We start from the raw sequence: 18,029 nt of genomic DNA on the forward strand, positions 1-18,029 counted from the left end.
ATGGCAGCCTACAACTTCCTCAGGGCAGGGGGCTGTGGAGGGGGAGGTGCTGATCTGCTCTCTCTGGCCCACCAGTGACAGGACAGCAGGAAATGGAACGAAGCTGTGTCAGGGGAAGCTCCTATGGGACATTAGGAGAAGGTTCTTCACTGAGAAGGTGGTGGGTCACTGGAACAGGCTCCCCAGGGAAGTGGTCACAGCACCAATCCTGTCTGAGTGCAAGAAGCATCTGGACAATGATTTTAGTCGTTTGGGTTTGGTTTAGGCAGTCCTGCAGGGAGCAGGGAGTTGGACTTAATGATCCTTATGAGTCCCTTCCAACTTGAGGTGTTCTATGATTCTGTAATTCTTTGATCAGAGTTGGTTCATTGCTTACAGAGAGATGAGGGATGACAGTTTTTCCTAACTCTGGGCTAAAATACAATATTGAAACTAGTTTTCTGCCAGAAAGGGACCAGCATGACCCATAATCCCTCATGAATGCAACTCAAACTGGTCAGATACAACACTTCAGCACAAACCATGATTCATCTAGTCTCTCTGAAGCAGGAGTTGATAAGTGGTTTGGAAGGCAGCTGGGTATGTGCAGACTCTACATCCCACTGAGACAGCACTGCCCCGAAGAATACATGGGAAATGGGAAGGTGTTTTCTAATTATCTTTGTGGTGTATTTATAAAGCTTTGTAGGCTCTTATTTTGTCACTAAAGAGAATAATCATGCTAAGAGAAGTAATGTCTATGGTAAGTGGTAGTTTCTTTCTGGAATGAATTATTCTTCCCTTTGTCACTGAAGCAAGAAAGTAAACAGACCTGTACTGAACTGTCACAGAGGAGTACCAGAAGAGTGAAAGGTTTTGGAGGGCGAAGTTACTGCAAGAAAGCTATGCTCTTTCCTGACTCCAGTACACACAGCATGGCACCAGTGCTGGGTGGTCTGTGATGGAATGTTTTTACATTTCCACCACACAGCATTTTGCTTTTTCTACTTGTTTTGGCTTTCCCCTCCTCCATCCCCCAAGATAACACAGACTTTGATAGGACCTAGGAGGGCATAACTTGCTGGTAGCAAACATGATCTTGCAAAAGGAAGATAATGTGACACCACCTTCACTGGTGTATAAATAGTTCAAATATTTTTCTTCACTTTCCTGTATCTTAGCCAATTGCTGCTCAGGAGATAACAAATGGGGAAATATATTGCAAGAGAGCTAACAATGTGTTTACTATTGTCCTGGTGTTTCTGTTCATCTGGTCATGGAACTAGGGCACCTAAAATCCTCGGGACACTTAATTTTCAGCAGATTTGTTCTAAAACTGCACTATTTCTAGGCCATTGTAGTTCTTATCATACCTACAAACATACTTTTTTGCAAATGGAAGACCCAAAGAAGTACACCTGCTCCTGTATGTAGACAAACAGATGCAGTGCTGCCTTGTGATTCCTGCTGACTTCTCCAGCTAGCACAGCAACAAGCAGTCATATTCCTGTCCTCAGTAGTCACTTCCTTAACCAGTCATGCAGTCCGCCCATCTCCAATACACAGATGAAAAAAAATATATACATGCATTCCCAGCCCTATGTTTTCAGAGACTTAAAACTTTGAAACCATTTTGGGGCTTGGCAAATCATATACCCACGAAGGAATGGATGCTGGAGTCCTCAGATCTCAGGCAGAGAAATATTTGTCTAATGGCTAAAAACTTCAGCAGCCTTCCACACTTGAGGGACTGTAGCTTCCGTAATAACAGGCACCTAAAGAACAGGCCTCTAAAGGACAGGCCTGCATGTAGCCACAAGACAGGTGACAGTTATCAGACCTCCATCACCCAGCATGGAACAAGTCGTCTACTTTGTGCCAACAGAGGAGGCCACAGATTTTTGTCTCCATCCCCAAAGAGGCAAAATAAGTCAGCACCGTGTCCCAGAGACTCTGGCTCTCTGCTATGTCATAAAGTACAGGTGGGTTACCCTCTCTTTTACCCCCCGTATTTCTTTCAGCACAAGTATAGAAGAAGGCTGACTCACAGTTTTAAGACCCATCACAAGAGGCTTTTACTGCTGCACCAGCACGCCCCATATATATATGTAATTTCACACATGCAAAGAGACACAATTAATTCAAAGGATTAGTGAGTTACGTAGATACAAGACCACACTTGCTTGTTTGCCTGCAGCTTTACAATGGGAGGTAATTCACGTAATGAATTTCCATAGCGATGACAGAATCTGACCCTGGGGCCCTACTGTTTATTCTAGTCCTAATTCTTCAAATACATAAGAATGTAAGTAATACTGCTCAGTTGAACAGAGTCAGTTATTTGCAAAAATTGGTCTCCTAAAGTTCACAGAGTGAGAGAGTAACTTGGTTTGGAATGGGCAGCTGACATTCATCTGGTCCTAACTTCAAAGATACACCAGCTTGCTCAGGGTCCTTCCCAATCAAATGTTGCATATCTTCAAGGTAGGAGAACCCACAATGTTCTGATTAATTTCATTTTAAATATAAATCCAAATCTCACTGATGTAGAAATAGTGTAAGCCAGCCAGCCAGCTTAGCCTTCTCTCACCAAATGAGAGTTGGCCACATGTGGGAACGAGCCCCGCCAGTTCCTTCGTTATGATTCTCTCATGGTCAGCCCACAAAGCTCTCACTGTCTTTCCTAACTTTTAACCCTCTTGGAGCCAAAGTCTACAGAATATTTCTGTAAATCCCAAGCAATGCTTAGTCACTCCATGAAAAGCAAATTCCTAGGATGGTTAACAACGTTTAGGAATAAAGGTGAGATAATACATAGCTTCATACTACTTATTTTTTGTCCCAGTAGCATAATCTATACTTCACTTCCACGTTATTATATGTGGATATCAATGGGCTATCATTTGTATCCGACTTCCTTTTCCTCACTGTTATACTCTTAAACATCACAAGATAAAGACTTTAATACCATACAGTCTAAGTGTCTTGTGACATGAGCAAACACTCGCAATTGCCTGCTGCTCTCAGGAAAAAAAGATTCCAGACTAATCTGAGCTTTTATTTTTTCAACTCATACAGTACTTTCCTATTTTTTCTAAATGTTAGCAATAGCATTCCACAGTCTAAAACCAACGCAGGCAAACAATAAACTTCTATTAGCGGCACCTTACAGATGACAGGAGAAGGATCCTGGAGGTGAGCCAATCCTCCCGGTGGAAGACTGACTGGTTAGTAACACAGGTAAAATTCCAGTGTTGCGGCTCTGATAAGAGATCAGTATGGAGTGGGAGAATAGTGAGGTGTCAGATGAGTTCGTGTAAGGAAAGCAGAGATACAGGAATTGAAGCTGAACAAAGGGGACAGAGAAGGAATCATCAGACTTCACAGGGCTGTGTGTAAGAGCAGTTCCTCTTTCCTCACCCCTCTTCTCTCTTTCGTTTTGCCTCATTTCCCTTGGGCATTGTTCATTGCTATCCAGCCATGCCCAAGGCCTTCACTATCCCCACCATCACCGTCACCCTGTCCCCCTTTATCTTCCTTGCCCTTCAGCGATCTCTATCTGCTTCTCGCGGCAGTGAGGGAAGAGGGCAGGGCTGGGGTCAAGCCTCATTACTAAGAGGAGAAATGTCAGGGAGAGGAAGGTTTGGGACGAGGGAAGAAAGTGGGAGGAAACATTGCCACTCCTACTGCCTAGAGGAATCATCTGCCGTGTAGTAAGGCTGCATCAGCTACCGAGTCCAAGCTGCATCTCAACTGTATCTGCAGGAGGTGGGGTGGGGGCCCGTTCCTCTCTAGCCACAGAAAGCAGGTACTCTGCCTCTCCTTACACGTACTCTGCTAAGTTTCCTTAGCCTGATGTTGCCTCTGTACCACTAAATTCAAATTATTCTTGGTCTATCTGTGGCTTGGTCTGTCTATGTTCCCAGACAAGGAATCAGCAGCCACAGAAGCAAGGGATATTAAGAAAGCCTCAGAAGGTAAAGCCAAAACTCTAGAAAATGAAGAGAGACTGACCAAGAAGAAAGAAGTCTAAAGCAGCTGAAAGGGACAATCACACTAGTTTTGAATTACAGAAAGAGACTTCTGCTTTTGGCTTTGAAAGCCCTAAAAGAGCCAGTACAAAAGATAATGGCACCACGAAGGTCTGCATACAGCTGAATCACAGCTGGAAAGGGCAGCTCCAAAGTGCTTGGAAATGCTTTGGTAAAGAAGAGCAGATGATCATCAGGATATTTTAAAATAAGGTTCTCAGTGCAATACCCTGAAAGTTCATGCTTTTGCATCTCTCACAAAAATTTGAGGAACAGAATCAAAACTGTCCATCTCATTTTGTCTGAAAGCAGAAAGGGTCATGAGATCACCCTGTCTTACTGGTTGTGTATCATGTCATTAATTTCTACTTGGTCACTGTTATGAAAAGCTTGCTGACTTAAACCACATAAAAGGATGTCAGCTCTCAAAAGACAGTTTCTTTGTGCAATAGACAGAGAACGTGAGAGATGGAAAGGTGGAAGAATCTTGCAAGGACAAAGGTAAGACATGATGACCTAGCAAAGACACTGGTAAGACCAATGACAAATTGGTAAGACATGTTCAAATGACTCTAACAACACTCCAGCTTACCCAAGGTCCTTGTAAGCCTGAGGTGGAAATTCCATCCCAAGCCCCCTTTTGGGCTTGCCCTCTTCCAGGACAAACGCTTACTGCCTTTGTATGCGCACTTAACCAGGTAGTTCAGATCGGTCCCAAGGGTAGCCTAAAAATCATGACACTATGAGGAGCCAGCAGGTACCAAGCAGTGAATAGCTGAGATTTCCAGTATGCTTCCACAAGTGAGTATAGGGGAAATTCTCCTGATTAAACTTCTGAAAATACCAACTGCCTTGTGAAACCCCTGGTCATTCCACCAGGCAAGAATATGTGCAGTTGAGCTGTGTGAAAAAATAGCAAACGGTTACATGGGTTTCTTAAAAGACAGCCCTTCTTCTGTACACTGCTCTTGCACATCAGCACAAGGCTCCTGTGTAGGAGGCACTCTTGTTTAGAATGTGTTTTGAAGATACATTGGCTTGATATTCACATTCTTCATCCCACAACACAGTACATCTTGCACTATAGCACTTCAGCCTGGGAAACTCCCATTAACACAAAGCAGAGATCAGCTTTCTGATTCAGTAGTTGTGCAGCTGACATACAGTTACACCCTTCGAGAGATTTTTTCGGAAAAATGACAAGTTTCGGCTAAAGTGCATACAAACCACACATACATCATTACTCATAATGCAGTACTGTGTATCATGACTAAGAAATTCTGGCCACTGTTCATATTTTTGACGTTAACTGCTACCTGGGATACTTCAAAAATGCTCACCCCCTGAGTCATTCAAAGGAAAACTGCACCCTTGCATACGTGAAAACAGCGTGCATGTTCATTAACAGATAAGCTATATCTTTTCAGATATATAGATCAGTCCTTTCTCACGTGTTGCACTTCTTAACAGAGTTGCATTTCTCAGAACACTACCTTTACTAATTACAGTGTCTAAGCCAAAGCACGTAGAAGTAATAGTAAAATACAATGAATTGTGCCAGTACTGTCAAATTTCACCACACCTTTGTTTTCTGCAGGTGTGGAGCAAAATGTCTCAGTAATACTTATACAGGAGCCTTACCACACCCTCTGGCAGCTCATAAGGTTTTAAATACTGTTAGAGTATGTCAGCAAGGATGGCTTGGCAAGGGAAGGTTTGCAAACTTCTTCGTAGGAGGTACACAACAGATAGATATCTACTATGTTTCAAAATAAAGGCAGGTGTATCCTCAATCAAAGCTTTACAAGGAAAAAAAGATACCCAAAGAACTAATCCCTCTTAAATTTAAAAACCATTTAAGATTTCAGACAAACTTATCCTACATAAAAATCTCTTATAGCACAAAGCAAAATTTGTTATAACCAGTTTAGGTGATGCACATAAATTCTTTTTTTTTTTAGTTGGCAGGGTTAGGAAACGCTCATGCCATGCTCTCAATTATACTATGACAGAGGCATCACCCAGAAAAGAGTCCTCCTTAACATGGAAAAGTTCATGTATCTAGTCACTCAGCACCCTTACTATTTTCTAAGTTTCTGTGCCCGTGTCCTCCTTACAGTTTTTAACTTTAAATCACACAGAGATTTTTTAAAAATTATATCAGACCTCCAAAGGAATTAAAATAGTCTCAGATTTCAAAACCTATGCTTCTTTTCTCATATTAAATCTAAAACACAGCATTGTACCAGCTACTAAGAAGAAAATGAACTCTGTCCCAGCTGAAACCAGGACAGTCCTGAAGTCCTTTTAAAGATTTGGGACCATTTAAAATTCTTTCATGTTTAAAACCTATTGGCCTGCTCTGGCTGAGCCAAAAACTTGAATACAGTGCTCTGCTGGCTGAACTAGAAATTCTTCCCTCCCAAGTAAATAAACAGTGCTTATACCGGTAAAAAAATATTTGAAGATGTCAGGGAAACAGAACAGTTTTCCTTCAAACAGCACTTTTTCTTTTGATCTACCTGAAATATACAACATGTTAGTTTTGAATGAAATCAGTTTTCCAAGAGTTATATGGTGTTAATAACTAAAATAACATGAAACATGATAAAAAATACAAGGACCATGAAAACTAGCCATGGGAAGTTGTGATCTAAAATACAGTGTGAAAGCAGAAGCTACCGTTTTTCTGTGATAGAAAGTCTTTCTCTCATGACCCTCAAGAGCCTTTATAGAGCACTTCATAACGGTCTATTCAGACATCAAGCATTTCACCTGCTCCTGAACCCAGGTGCTACTGAACAGAGCAGCACACTGTGTAGGAAAGTCATAATGACTTGTGCTAAGTTACACTGAAACTGGAGGAAAACAAAATGCATCTGTATAGCTGAGATCTGGCCAGGGCACTGATGTCCTGCCAATATTTGTCCTGACTAAATGGAAACATGAATGACTACAGTGAAAGAGCCCACAGGTTTGCTTCCCACAGGAAGGACACTATTAATTCAAATATAAGTCTTCTAGTGTGTTGCTGTGTTGACTTAGTATAGAGTGGGAGTGAGGGTACCACCGCTACTGAGTCAGCAGTAGCACCACCCATTGGGCCATGTCCTCTGGTGGTGCTAATTTAAAAGGATATTGGAAAAAGTTATCAATCCATCATGTTGATTTAGCATATGTTGTCCTTTGAGATGAATATAATTTTAATTACTTGGTATGCTCTTTTTTTTTTTTTCCCACTAATGACCAGCCATGGCATTCAAGAGGTGTTTTAAAAAGGTAGCTTTAAAACCTTGCACAAAGGCACAAGCTTCTCATTCAGTCTAACCCAGCATTTCTGTGTAAACAGAACTCATCAGCCACTCCTTGTAAAGCAGCAAGCAATATTACAAGTCAGCAAATTAAATTCACCCCTGCTTTAAAACAAGAAAATCCACAGTAATTGCTCTAACGGATGGAGTCTATCCAGTGTATCTATGACTTGCTTGACAACATGGCTAAATTTGCAAAGATTACTCAAATCATTTAGGCTTTGGAAATCACTTAGGGCCAATGTAAACAGATTACAACTTTCCCAGGAGCAATGGAAGCAATCAACTCTGCAGTGAACACCTCTCCTGTGCTATGCCACTCTTTGGAAAATGTAACAGATGCATCTAATTACAACTCACACTGAAACATGCTGGTTTTGTGTAGCTACAACTTCAAGAGACCCAAGGGGTAGGAAAACATCTGATTAAAGTCATGTGGTTCCTCACAAACAGGCAAGCGGCTTTAACAAAGCTTTTGGTTCCCAAGTTATTTTGATGCAGAAGGTTCACCACTGGCAAGCGACCCTTGGCAGCTGTGCCCTCCTATCCCCTATACCAAATTTTGCAGGTACTCCCGTGAGTCTTTCTTCATCACAGGATCCTTTGTGACAGCCACTGACGTACAGCGTAAGTACATGTTAAATGTAGGCTCGTGTACAGCAGGTCAGAAGAAAACTCTGGCAAGGCAGTTGACCTTGTGAGTCCTGCTCTGGGGTCAAGGAGACAGCCCTGGAGACACAACAGCTTCTATCCAGGTTTTCAAGGTGGTGTTATTGACAGCGCAGAGAGGTGAAGAATGAAATAAAGGGCAACGGTAGGATGGCACAGGGTGTTTCAGTTGGACGTCAAAGTGGGGGTGGACAGTCATAAAGAGGACACAGAAGGGACAGCATGACTGCAAGAAAAACCAGGGAAGGAGGTATTTTAGTAGCCAAGGCAAGAAGAAAAAAAGGATTTGACAGAATATGAATTTCTTTAATGGAAAATAGCCCTCTGAAGTGCTACACTGGTCAAAAAGCAGCTTTCAGATTAGGGTGAGGAAACAGAAGCAGAAAAATGAAGTCTAATCTAAGATCCATAACAGGTGCTAGTGACGTCACCACTGATAACAAGAGCAAGGGTCTGGTGCCTGTTTCTCAGCCTTCACTATCTCACAGTGACATTTCCCTGGTTGCACAGTCCTAGAATACTCCAAGATTAACAAAATTAAATTTTTAAAACAGAAACCCACTAGGACTAACAAATATTTTTCCAGTAGGAAATGGACAATAGAAAAACACACATCAGAAATCACTGTCTTTTCTCTGTCTGTTCCTCAGAAATAATTTCTATTAGACAAATCATAAAAGAAGTGGGTCAGCAACTGCTTTTTTTAAAACCCTCCAAACCACAAAAGGAAGGTTGTTTAAAGTGTGGGTTCAAGCTGTTACTAGCCTGTTGCCACGAAAAGTATTTATAGAAATATTTCTGCAGTCAGTTTTGTAAGGTTTTTGTATAGTATCATTCTCCACTTCACATCCTACTTTGAGATGATTCAGTTCTTCCACAGGGATGTGGCCTTCAGGGCATAATAAATTGCACAGTCATGAGTCATAAGAACCTTTGCAGAACTGGCCAGACACACTATAAATTCACCCTACCTTTCATGTGAACTGCAGAAATCTTGGAGACACGCGGAGCAGCAGTGTTCTTCCCTGCACAAAACAAGGTACTGTAATGATTTCTAGAGATTATTTATCTCATATACTCTTGGATGATGTTGCTTTGTTGACAAATGCATAGAGAAAAAGGAAGCAGGGATGTGAACTGGAAACAAATGCTTGGGAACGTAATTTACTAGGATTGCACAGGCCATGGTCTAGAAGGTAGAAGTCTTAAAAATGTACAGGAAGAGTAATTTATTGTACAGAGTGCTCTGATTTCTAGAGTTCACTGGCCAGCATATATATCAGCAGAGTAAGAACCACTGTGTTTGCGTAAGTCAGCTAATTTGTTCTTGTGCTCTTCAGTTCTTATGAACATCAGGTCAGCTTCTGGTTTGCAAGCTACGCAGGATACAAACTGTCTTTATTCTAAGGCCATGCTATACCAACCAGACTAGCTCCTAGGCCCTGCCTAGAGCTCTCAGCTAAAACTAAAATGCAAATGACAAATAGCAGCATTTGTGGTCTACTGAATATGGAAACCTCGTCCTGCAGAAGAACTGGGAAGATAGGATCTGGGCTAGCCCTGCAAGACAGTTTCAGGACATTTTTGAAAGTCCAAAAGGGAATTCAGGGTGCTTAGCATGCAATAGTTGGGGTGCTGCTTGCCCAAGCATTGGAAGCAGTATTTTGTCCTGTCCTAAAGGAACAGTTTGACCGTTACTATTACTAGAGTATTTGTTCACTACAGAATTGAGCATCACAAGGTGCTTGCACAAACTGAAGCATAAAAGTTGTTATAAGGGACAGTCTCTCAGTATCCTCTAGCCCAGGCACTGATAAGTAACTTCTGATAAGTAACTTTAACAACTGTCACTTCAAGATGCTGTAAAGGACAGTGCAATGTATGTCCTGGTGAACAAACACAAAACAAGCTTGGAGACTGCTTTTCCTCTAACTTAAATGATAGCTAGTGTCATCAGTGAAACGGGACGTGCTAAACCTCATATGACTTTATAATAGTCAATCCTCCTCATTCTTCATATGGATAAATACTTTTAGAAAGCTTTTAAATCACAAAAGAAAGTTCAAAAACTGAAGAGAAACTTGCAGACACATAGCTATATATATGTGAACTATAGTGGTTCACTAATAGCATCTTTTCTCCCTTTCTGTGCAGGTTTGTTACAATGGAAGCTTTGAGTAAAGCAAACACAAGCTTTGCTCTTGACTTTTTCAAACATGAGTGTCAAGAAGTGGGCGACAAGAACATTTTGTTCTCCCCTTTGAGTATTTCATCTGCCCTGGCTACTGTTTATTTGGGAGCCAAAGGTGACACTGCAGATCAGATGGCAAAGGTGAGTCTAGGCTTCAAAAGGTACTGTCTGAAAGGGTTGATCTTTTGGAATAACACCCTTTATGCAAGAAATTTACTGTGATGGAACAGAGGAAAGCCGTAAGCAGAAAAATTACTCATCAAAACTCTATACACATATGCTAGCTCCCGTTTCTCCTGACGTGCACTGCAATGAACTGACTGGTCCTCTGCTTGTGCAGGCCAAGGAAATAGTTTACTCTAGCCTCTGGAAACAGGCCCCCAGCAAATGAGAAAAGTGGCACTGGTGGCACTGTCTCCTTTTAAACCTCACCAGAAGAAATAAGCGATCTTTATCCCAAAGCTCCATAACCTGAGCACTCAGCAGGGAGTGGGAGACCTGGATTCTCCTTCTGCTCTGCCACAGTTTCCATCTTATGTCTCGTCTCTTTGGAAATGCCCCCCCCCAAAAAATGACTCTCCCCTATAATTACTGTAAGTTTTGCACTTTGCTAAACATAAATCCACATTAAGAATATCGGAGAAGAAACACGGTGAGATTACAAACATTTCTTTGGGGTATGTATTTTACAGGGAAAATCACTTACTGAAATCCCTAAGTTGTATTTGTGCAAAGTTCCCAGCTTCAGCAGGTGGCAGTGAGCACAGCCCAGTGCACGGTTACCCAGCTCCTGTTGCAGGAGGTGAACTTTGTCAGTGTTCGCCTGCTAAGGCAGTTGTCCCACCTGCTAAGGCAGTGATTTAACTCTTGATTGACAGGACAGAAGAGGGCTAGTAGGGTAAGAAAGAAAGGAATGATCTTCTGCTAGAAAGACAGGAAAACAAAGAAACAAAAAGGCATAGCTCTTCTGAAAAACATTCCAAGGCTGGACACACCCTTGGTAGCCCAGGTAAGGTGCACATGCCCAGAGCAAGGGATCTAAGGCACGAAACGGCTTGCATCATTTTCATGCTTTCTGACACAAGGCAGCGCTTCATTTAGACTTTGGGAGTCTCCATCTGGAGATAATTGGCTCTTCCCAGGTATTAACTGGCCAGCTCAGGGCATAACTCGAAGCAGGCAGATTCCTCTAGAAAGGGTAGGTACATGAGAGTTTTGCTCTGCAGCCCTCAGCTTGGCATGCACAAGCCAATTTGTACACATGGGCCTCAAGACCTAACCAAAGACTACATTACTCAGTCAGGACTGGGCACAAGAATAAAGTCTGAGTTTGACTTTCTTCATCACCAGTCTCATGACATCACTAATCTATCGCCGCGTTTATTATTGCTTTTTCCACTATAGGTACTTCACTTTAACAAAGTTGAAGGAGCCAGAAATGTCACCACAACCATAAAAATGCAAGTCTATTATAGAGCGGAAGAGCATCTATCAAATCGATCTGCTTGTTTCCAGAAGGTATTTCACCAAGTCTAGTGATCAAGCTATGGGCATGGTCACATCTTCTCTTGCTTGTATCTTCCTTCCACATTTGCATTTGCTTATGGTTGCCTTCCTCAGATGCAGTGTCCACAATGAATTGGTACCGCATCCTGTGATACCTTCACCTAATGCAATACTTACTACATGCTTCCCCTTTTTAGGCAGAATTACAAAAGCTAACCTCAAATCTGTAAAATTTAAAGTTACCATTCTCTGTCAATAGAGGTCTTGATCTTTTTCCTTTAGTTTGAGGAGAGATTTCTTTGTCAAATTATTACCCGTAGCTAGCTATTTATCAACATGTTCTTTGAACAGGCACAGTTCCTACCTCAGAGAGCTAATCGCAAGGACAAAGCTGCCCTTCCGCACATTTGATTGCAGCATCAAGACAACAAAAACTAGAACATTAACTTTTACAGGCTACCCGTGTCTGATGTTTCAGAAATCAGTTTCCATTTCAGTTGAGTAGTTAACAAAGCAAATTGACATGTTGGAATTTCCTAAGGTAGATCAGTTGCTTGCAAAAAATCTTAGAGAAATGGAAATCATTATATTCCCAAGATACTTCTTTGACATACTGGCAGGCGTCTTATACCAAAGTATATGTAATTTAACATAGAAAAATATGGAAAAACAAATGTAATCCCTCTGAGTCAGTAAAGGCTGTTTGTCCCTGTTGACAATTCCTCCCTGCTCTTTCCCATCATCCTTATTTTTTGTGGGACTGCAATCTGCCCGCAAAGCCCCAGTAGCCACAAGTTCTGATGAATGGGCACTTGGATCTACATCCCCATAGCCAAATCCCTCTTCCCATGGTGGGAAGATTTATTTTAGGGGCTATGTCAACAACCCATTTGCACACCATGAACAGGAGAGGGACTGTTCTTCGTGAGTGATGTTTGTCCAAATTGTAAGAATTACAGAGTGCTGTGGATAGGACAAAGGGATCTTTCTAATAGTTCAGAAATTTAAGTGTCTGTTCAGGCCTCTGATTCTGACGTAATGACAAGATGAATAGAACACAGGTCCAGATTTTTAGTTTACTAATTCACAGCTTAATTTCCTCAAGGTCATTGATGAGTTTAAGCCCACATTCACTTAATCCTGCTACTTCAATATAAAGAATGTACTGCAATTACTGCAACATTAAAAAAAATCACAAAATATTAACATTAAAAGCAAGATTAGGAAATGCAGGGGCAAAATTTCCATGTAACAGAGCCGACTTCCATAAATGAAAGGAATCATGCAGCCAGATCTTCATGCATTGTTTAGCAGTTACAGTCTGTCCCTCATTCTCTGGACATACTTAGTTTCACAACCTCTACTTACAAACCCTTAAGTGTTTTACATACTTCAGGCTCTTAATGCTTGCATTCTGAAAGACTTGCAGTGTCTATATCACATCTGCAAATTTTAATACTTTCAAATGCTCCTTTTAATAACTGCCCAGTTTTGAACACCTCTTGTGTGCTAATAGAGGTAACAGATCACCTGAATAGAAACACTTTACTTGGAGCTGTGCGAAGGAAAAAATTAGAAATTTTGAACTAATTTACACAACAGATTAATAACATCTTGTTTTCCTTTTCTCCAAGACAGAAATGGGCAAATCGGATAATATCCATACTGGTTTTAAAGCACTCAACTTTGAAATCAACCAACCCACTAAAAATTACATGCTTAAAAGTGTCAACCAGTTATATGGAGAAAAATCATTGCCTTTCAACAAGGTAGGTAGGCCATTTATTCAGATTATGCCTTGCCATTTAACCTTTATGATCTATCTATGACAACATACCATAAACCATATACTTCTAAATATTTTCATTACATCTGCAAATCCTGCTGTTATCCTTAACACAAATGTTTTGTATGAGAATTTTCCTGAGATGCTGTGCACTAAAATTTTAGTTTTATGGGATGTTCATCTAATTTCAGAGTGATTTGCAGATGTAGTTAGGTGCAAATATGTAAATTGAGTATTTCCACTAAAAAATACTTTGTTCCTTTGACAAAATGCTGTGCTTGTAGTCTGTGTAATTTTTACTGTGTCTTCCCTCTGTTTGGCTGTAGTCATTTATTAGCATTCATATTGGTAGGTAACATAAGACAGGTGTCTCTTTTGCATCTGCAGGAATACTTACAGTTAGCCAAGAGATATTACAATTCAGAGCCACAATCAGTTGACTTTGTGGGAGCAGCAGATGAAATCAGGAGAGAGATCAATTCCAAGGTTGAACACCACACTGAAGGTAAGCTCCAGCCTCTCCTCTCCCAATTCAGAAAGAAGCATTTCAGCACTGAACAAAGTCTCTGTACCCAAGGGGCCCAAGGCAGGTAAACAATTCACCTCAGAAAGGTAAATCAGATCAGTTTTCCTAAAGTAGTCATCTACTGCCTAGCTCTTACTAAAATCAGTGTCTTCCATCAGAATGTGGGAGGAATGTGGCTTACTCTTCTTTGCAAATCAAGATTACTTCAGTAACCACCTATTTGTGAATAATCTCAAGCTAGGCACATGCCATATTGGCACTTACAATTTCCCTGGCTTATCTCTTCAGAAACTGTGCCAACACTTACATCAAAACAGTAAAACTGTATAAATGTGTAAATGTCCTTCTGTTTTCTCTAGGCAAAATTCAGAATCTACTGCCTCCTGGATCCGTAGATTCACTCACCCGGCTAGTCCTGATAAATGCACTGTACTTCAAAGGAAACTGGGCAACAAAGTTTGAAGCTGAAGCAACAAGGCAAAGGCCTTTCAGAATAAACACGGTATGGGAATATCCTGCCCTGTATCCTACTGAAAAAGATAGGGGAGAGAAATTCCTGTCGATCTTTAAATCCATGCAGCATTCAAGTTACTGCATGTAAAGCATTCAGTATATTTTCTTCACCACATCTTCAGCGCACACATACTAGCAAGTAAAATTGTCAGAGGCTGACCTGAAACAACCTTCCATTCTCCGAAGGCAGGAAAAAACAAAGCAGTGAACAAAACTGTATGGGTTAGTTCTTTACATTTTCATTTCTATCCGCGTGACAAATCAGAGCGGAATACAGCTTCCTATGATGGGTGTCCTCTGAGACAGCTTAAGACAGCCTGCCTAGACTCCAAGTGCCTTTCCAGAAAATATGGGGTCCTCTGCAGACCCTGTGTCCTACCACTTGGAGCCATAACGATGTTTCAGACACGCTGGGCAGCTTGTAGGCTAAATACTATAAGCCTCCACTGTGCTACTTTACCTCAGTCCTTTGCTGTTCAGTCAGAGTACAAATGGCAAACATGTAATTTGATTTGTTGCAGCATACGACTAAACCAGTGCCCATGATGTACCTGAGTGATAAATTTAACTGGACCTACATAGAATCCGTCCAGACTGATGTTCTTGAGCTTCCATACGTTAATAATGACCTCAGCATGTTTATCCTGCTACCAAGCGACATCACCAGTCTACGAAAGGTAAAGCAACTGAGAACATAAATAATCTGAAAAAAACCAAGGGTGTAATTATTTATTTTATGCATGTGTGAGGTAAAAGACTTTGCTGCAGTCATGCTTCTAGGAAGGAGGGTACTGATCAGGCTCAAGGAAAAGCAAATCCCAAACTTGTTCTAGCACTGTGAACTTGAACCTCTTGGAGCTCAGACTAGATTTCTTATTCTTGGCAGCTGGCACTTCTGTGGTTCCCAGTGATCAGTCCTGGAAGCAGGTAACCCAAACCACACAAGACTGGCCTTCTTCCAGCTGAACAAAAAGGAGGCCGGAAAGCCAGCCCTGCTGAGATCCACTGTCCATACTGATTCAGATAGATATGATTTCATTCCAAAAAATGAAAAATAACCACCACAAATTGGGCAGCTTCCATTATTTTCCAGCATGTCCAGAGCTAATACATATGGACACTGCCACCTTCTGTAAAGAGACTGATTTTGCCTTTTGATAATAAACACTAAATTCTCACCATTGTGTTAGTGGGTGTGCTGTAGACAAAAAGCTTTTTTCATTAAATTCTAAAATGTAGGGAAGACAGAAATGTGAACAGCAAATCAACCAGACTATTGTTACTTGACACGGATGTTTTTCTTTTACAACTATTTAATCCTGCTATATTCCTGAAAGTTACTGAGAACAGTTCAAATACTGCATTGACCTACCTTAGAGCAACATACTCCTTTAGTCAAAAAGATCTCCAAACTGGTCTTACACTCCTGTTTTTCAGGTACTCTTACAACAGCTTGAAATGTTCCCCGTTTAGGAAAAGAGAAGAAAAAGCTCTTAGGGCACAGGTTTTTAAAGAGTCTAATTTTCTGATTTTCTTTTACCAACTGCAGCTAGAAAGAGAATTGAGTTTTGAAAACTTGTCTGCATGGACCAGCCCAGAACTAATGGAGAAAATAAAAATGGAAGTTTATCTACCCAGGTTCTCGTTAGAAGAGAAATATGACCTCAAATCTACTTTGAGCAGGATGGGGATGCAAGATGCCTTCACTGAAGGTCAAGCTGATTTCACAGGAATATCAGAGAACAATGATTTGTTTTTGTCACAAGCTTTTCACAAGTGTTATCTGGAAGTCAATGAAGAAGGCACAGAGGCAGCAGCTGCCAGCTCAGCAGCACTGGCATCACGAAGTCTTGGTGCTGCTGTTATTTTTGTGGCAGATCATCCTTTCCTCTTCTTTATCAGGCACAACAAGACCAAGAGTATCCTCTTCTTGGGAAGGTTCTCTTCCCCCTAGAAACATGACCATTACTAAACAGGCTCTTGCAACAACAATAATGAACAAAATACCATGAAGAGCATCTGAACAGTCTGTGCACTTCTTAATTTTCCTGCACTTTTTTCAAATCTCTCAGAAAGTACATGTTAAAAATAACCCGGAATTCACACCTCTGGCTCATTTTCCTGACCAAAGAACCTGAAAGTGGTAGCATGATGCTATAAGCACCAAACTGTACACAAAACAACATTGATGCATTTTTTCAGTGCTTTCTGAACCAGAACTGCCACAATGCAAAACAGACTAAGTTGATCTAAACCAGTAAGTCCCAACGCACTTGCTTTGGTATGTAAGAAGAAAAAAACAGGAAAAACTCCTTTCTGCAGAATGCTGCTGCATCTCCGTCAGTTTCAGCTCACTAAGCTGGTCATCCCAGGAGGGCTACCTCATCCACATTCTTGTCAGTTCTGTACCAGGTTTGCAGCTTGGCACAGCTGGTAATGAAATAAACCTGCAGAATCCTCTCTGTTGCTGATACTGGTGCTTCTTTCTTGCATGCAAAGGGAATAACAGGTGTACATTCTAATCTCTGTCCCACAGCGACTGGATAATATCCAACAGCACTATAGAACTGGAGGAAGAGAAAACATATGCCATGAAATCTTCTTGTTTGTACCTTTCCATGCACTCAGCACTGTTGCCAGCCCAGCACTGCACTGCTCTACTCTCATTTTCCTTTGCCACTTATTTCACTGGCTTGAGGCAAGATCAAATTGGAGAATCAAGCCTGTACTACTAAGTCCCTAAGCGCTTTCTGAAAGGTTACACACAAATCTCCCAGTACACATGTACTTCTGTCACAACTCTTTCTCCTAAGAGTGTCCTAGTCAGTCATGCATGTTTGCAGGGGATGCTCCTAACTCTCTGAATTCACAATAGAGAGCAAAGGACTAATGTCTTACCACACTTGCACACACCAACAGCATCTTACTAGAAGCAGCTCTTCTGGGGATGGCAGGCCTCCCTTTTTTTGACAGAGAGGAGACTGCTGACTGTCACTGAGTCCATTTTCTTCCATGAGGCCAGCTGATGCCAAAGTCCCTTCTGGCTCTGCTTCCCAAATGACAAGGAGCATAGGAAAGTGTTGTGAAGCAAGTTCTTTATTCTGTCCCCATACAACATCAACAGCACTGCCTTCTGTCTGTCTCAGCTGGGAAACATGACACAGGATCCCTCTGTGTTCAGGTGCAATTCTGCCATCCTCTGCTTCACCTAATGCAAGGGCTTCATGTCCCCATGGCCAAATCTCTTAAGCACTTCCTGATGTGCCTCAGGAATAAAGACAGGAAAGCCACACCTAGAGGGCTGAGCAGGAACAAAACCATGGCAGCATGCACCCAAACCCACTCACAGAGCTTTAAAGTCAATGGAAAAGTGAGTCACCTTTTCTCTCCCCTTCAACTATTCTAAGCATGACTGCAAAGATGACAGAGTTAATGTCCCTTTGGCAGTGCCAGGTAATTACCAAGTGGCAATGGCCACAACACTTGAAGGGTGAGTTGCACATTAGGGAACAACCTT

The 18,029-nt window shown here is 41.5% G+C and overlaps 1 protein-coding gene across 1 annotated transcript; it reads left to right on the forward strand.

Annotated features, from left to right (window-relative positions):
* Positions 1-8,952: 8,952 nt before the first annotated feature.
* Positions 8,953-16,956, forward strand: LOC102057619 (serpin B10-like). The gene is made up of 8 exons (XM_055705070.1): positions 8,953-9,029; positions 10,145-10,322; positions 11,586-11,699; positions 13,322-13,456; positions 13,861-13,978; positions 14,359-14,501; positions 15,034-15,189; positions 16,062-16,956. Exons 2-8 carry the CDS (start codon positions 10,155-10,157, stop codon positions 16,464-16,466), a joined length of 1,239 nt encoding a protein of 412 aa, XP_055561045.1. The 5' UTR covers positions 8,953-9,029; positions 10,145-10,154; the 3' UTR covers positions 16,467-16,956.
* Positions 16,957-18,029: the final 1,073 nt, after the last annotated feature.

Source organism: Falco cherrug, chromosome 3 (assembly GCF_023634085.1).
Source record: "Falco cherrug isolate bFalChe1 chromosome 3, bFalChe1.pri, whole genome shotgun sequence".
In the NCBI taxonomy this organism is placed as follows: domain Eukaryota; kingdom Metazoa; phylum Chordata; class Aves; order Falconiformes; family Falconidae; genus Falco; species Falco cherrug.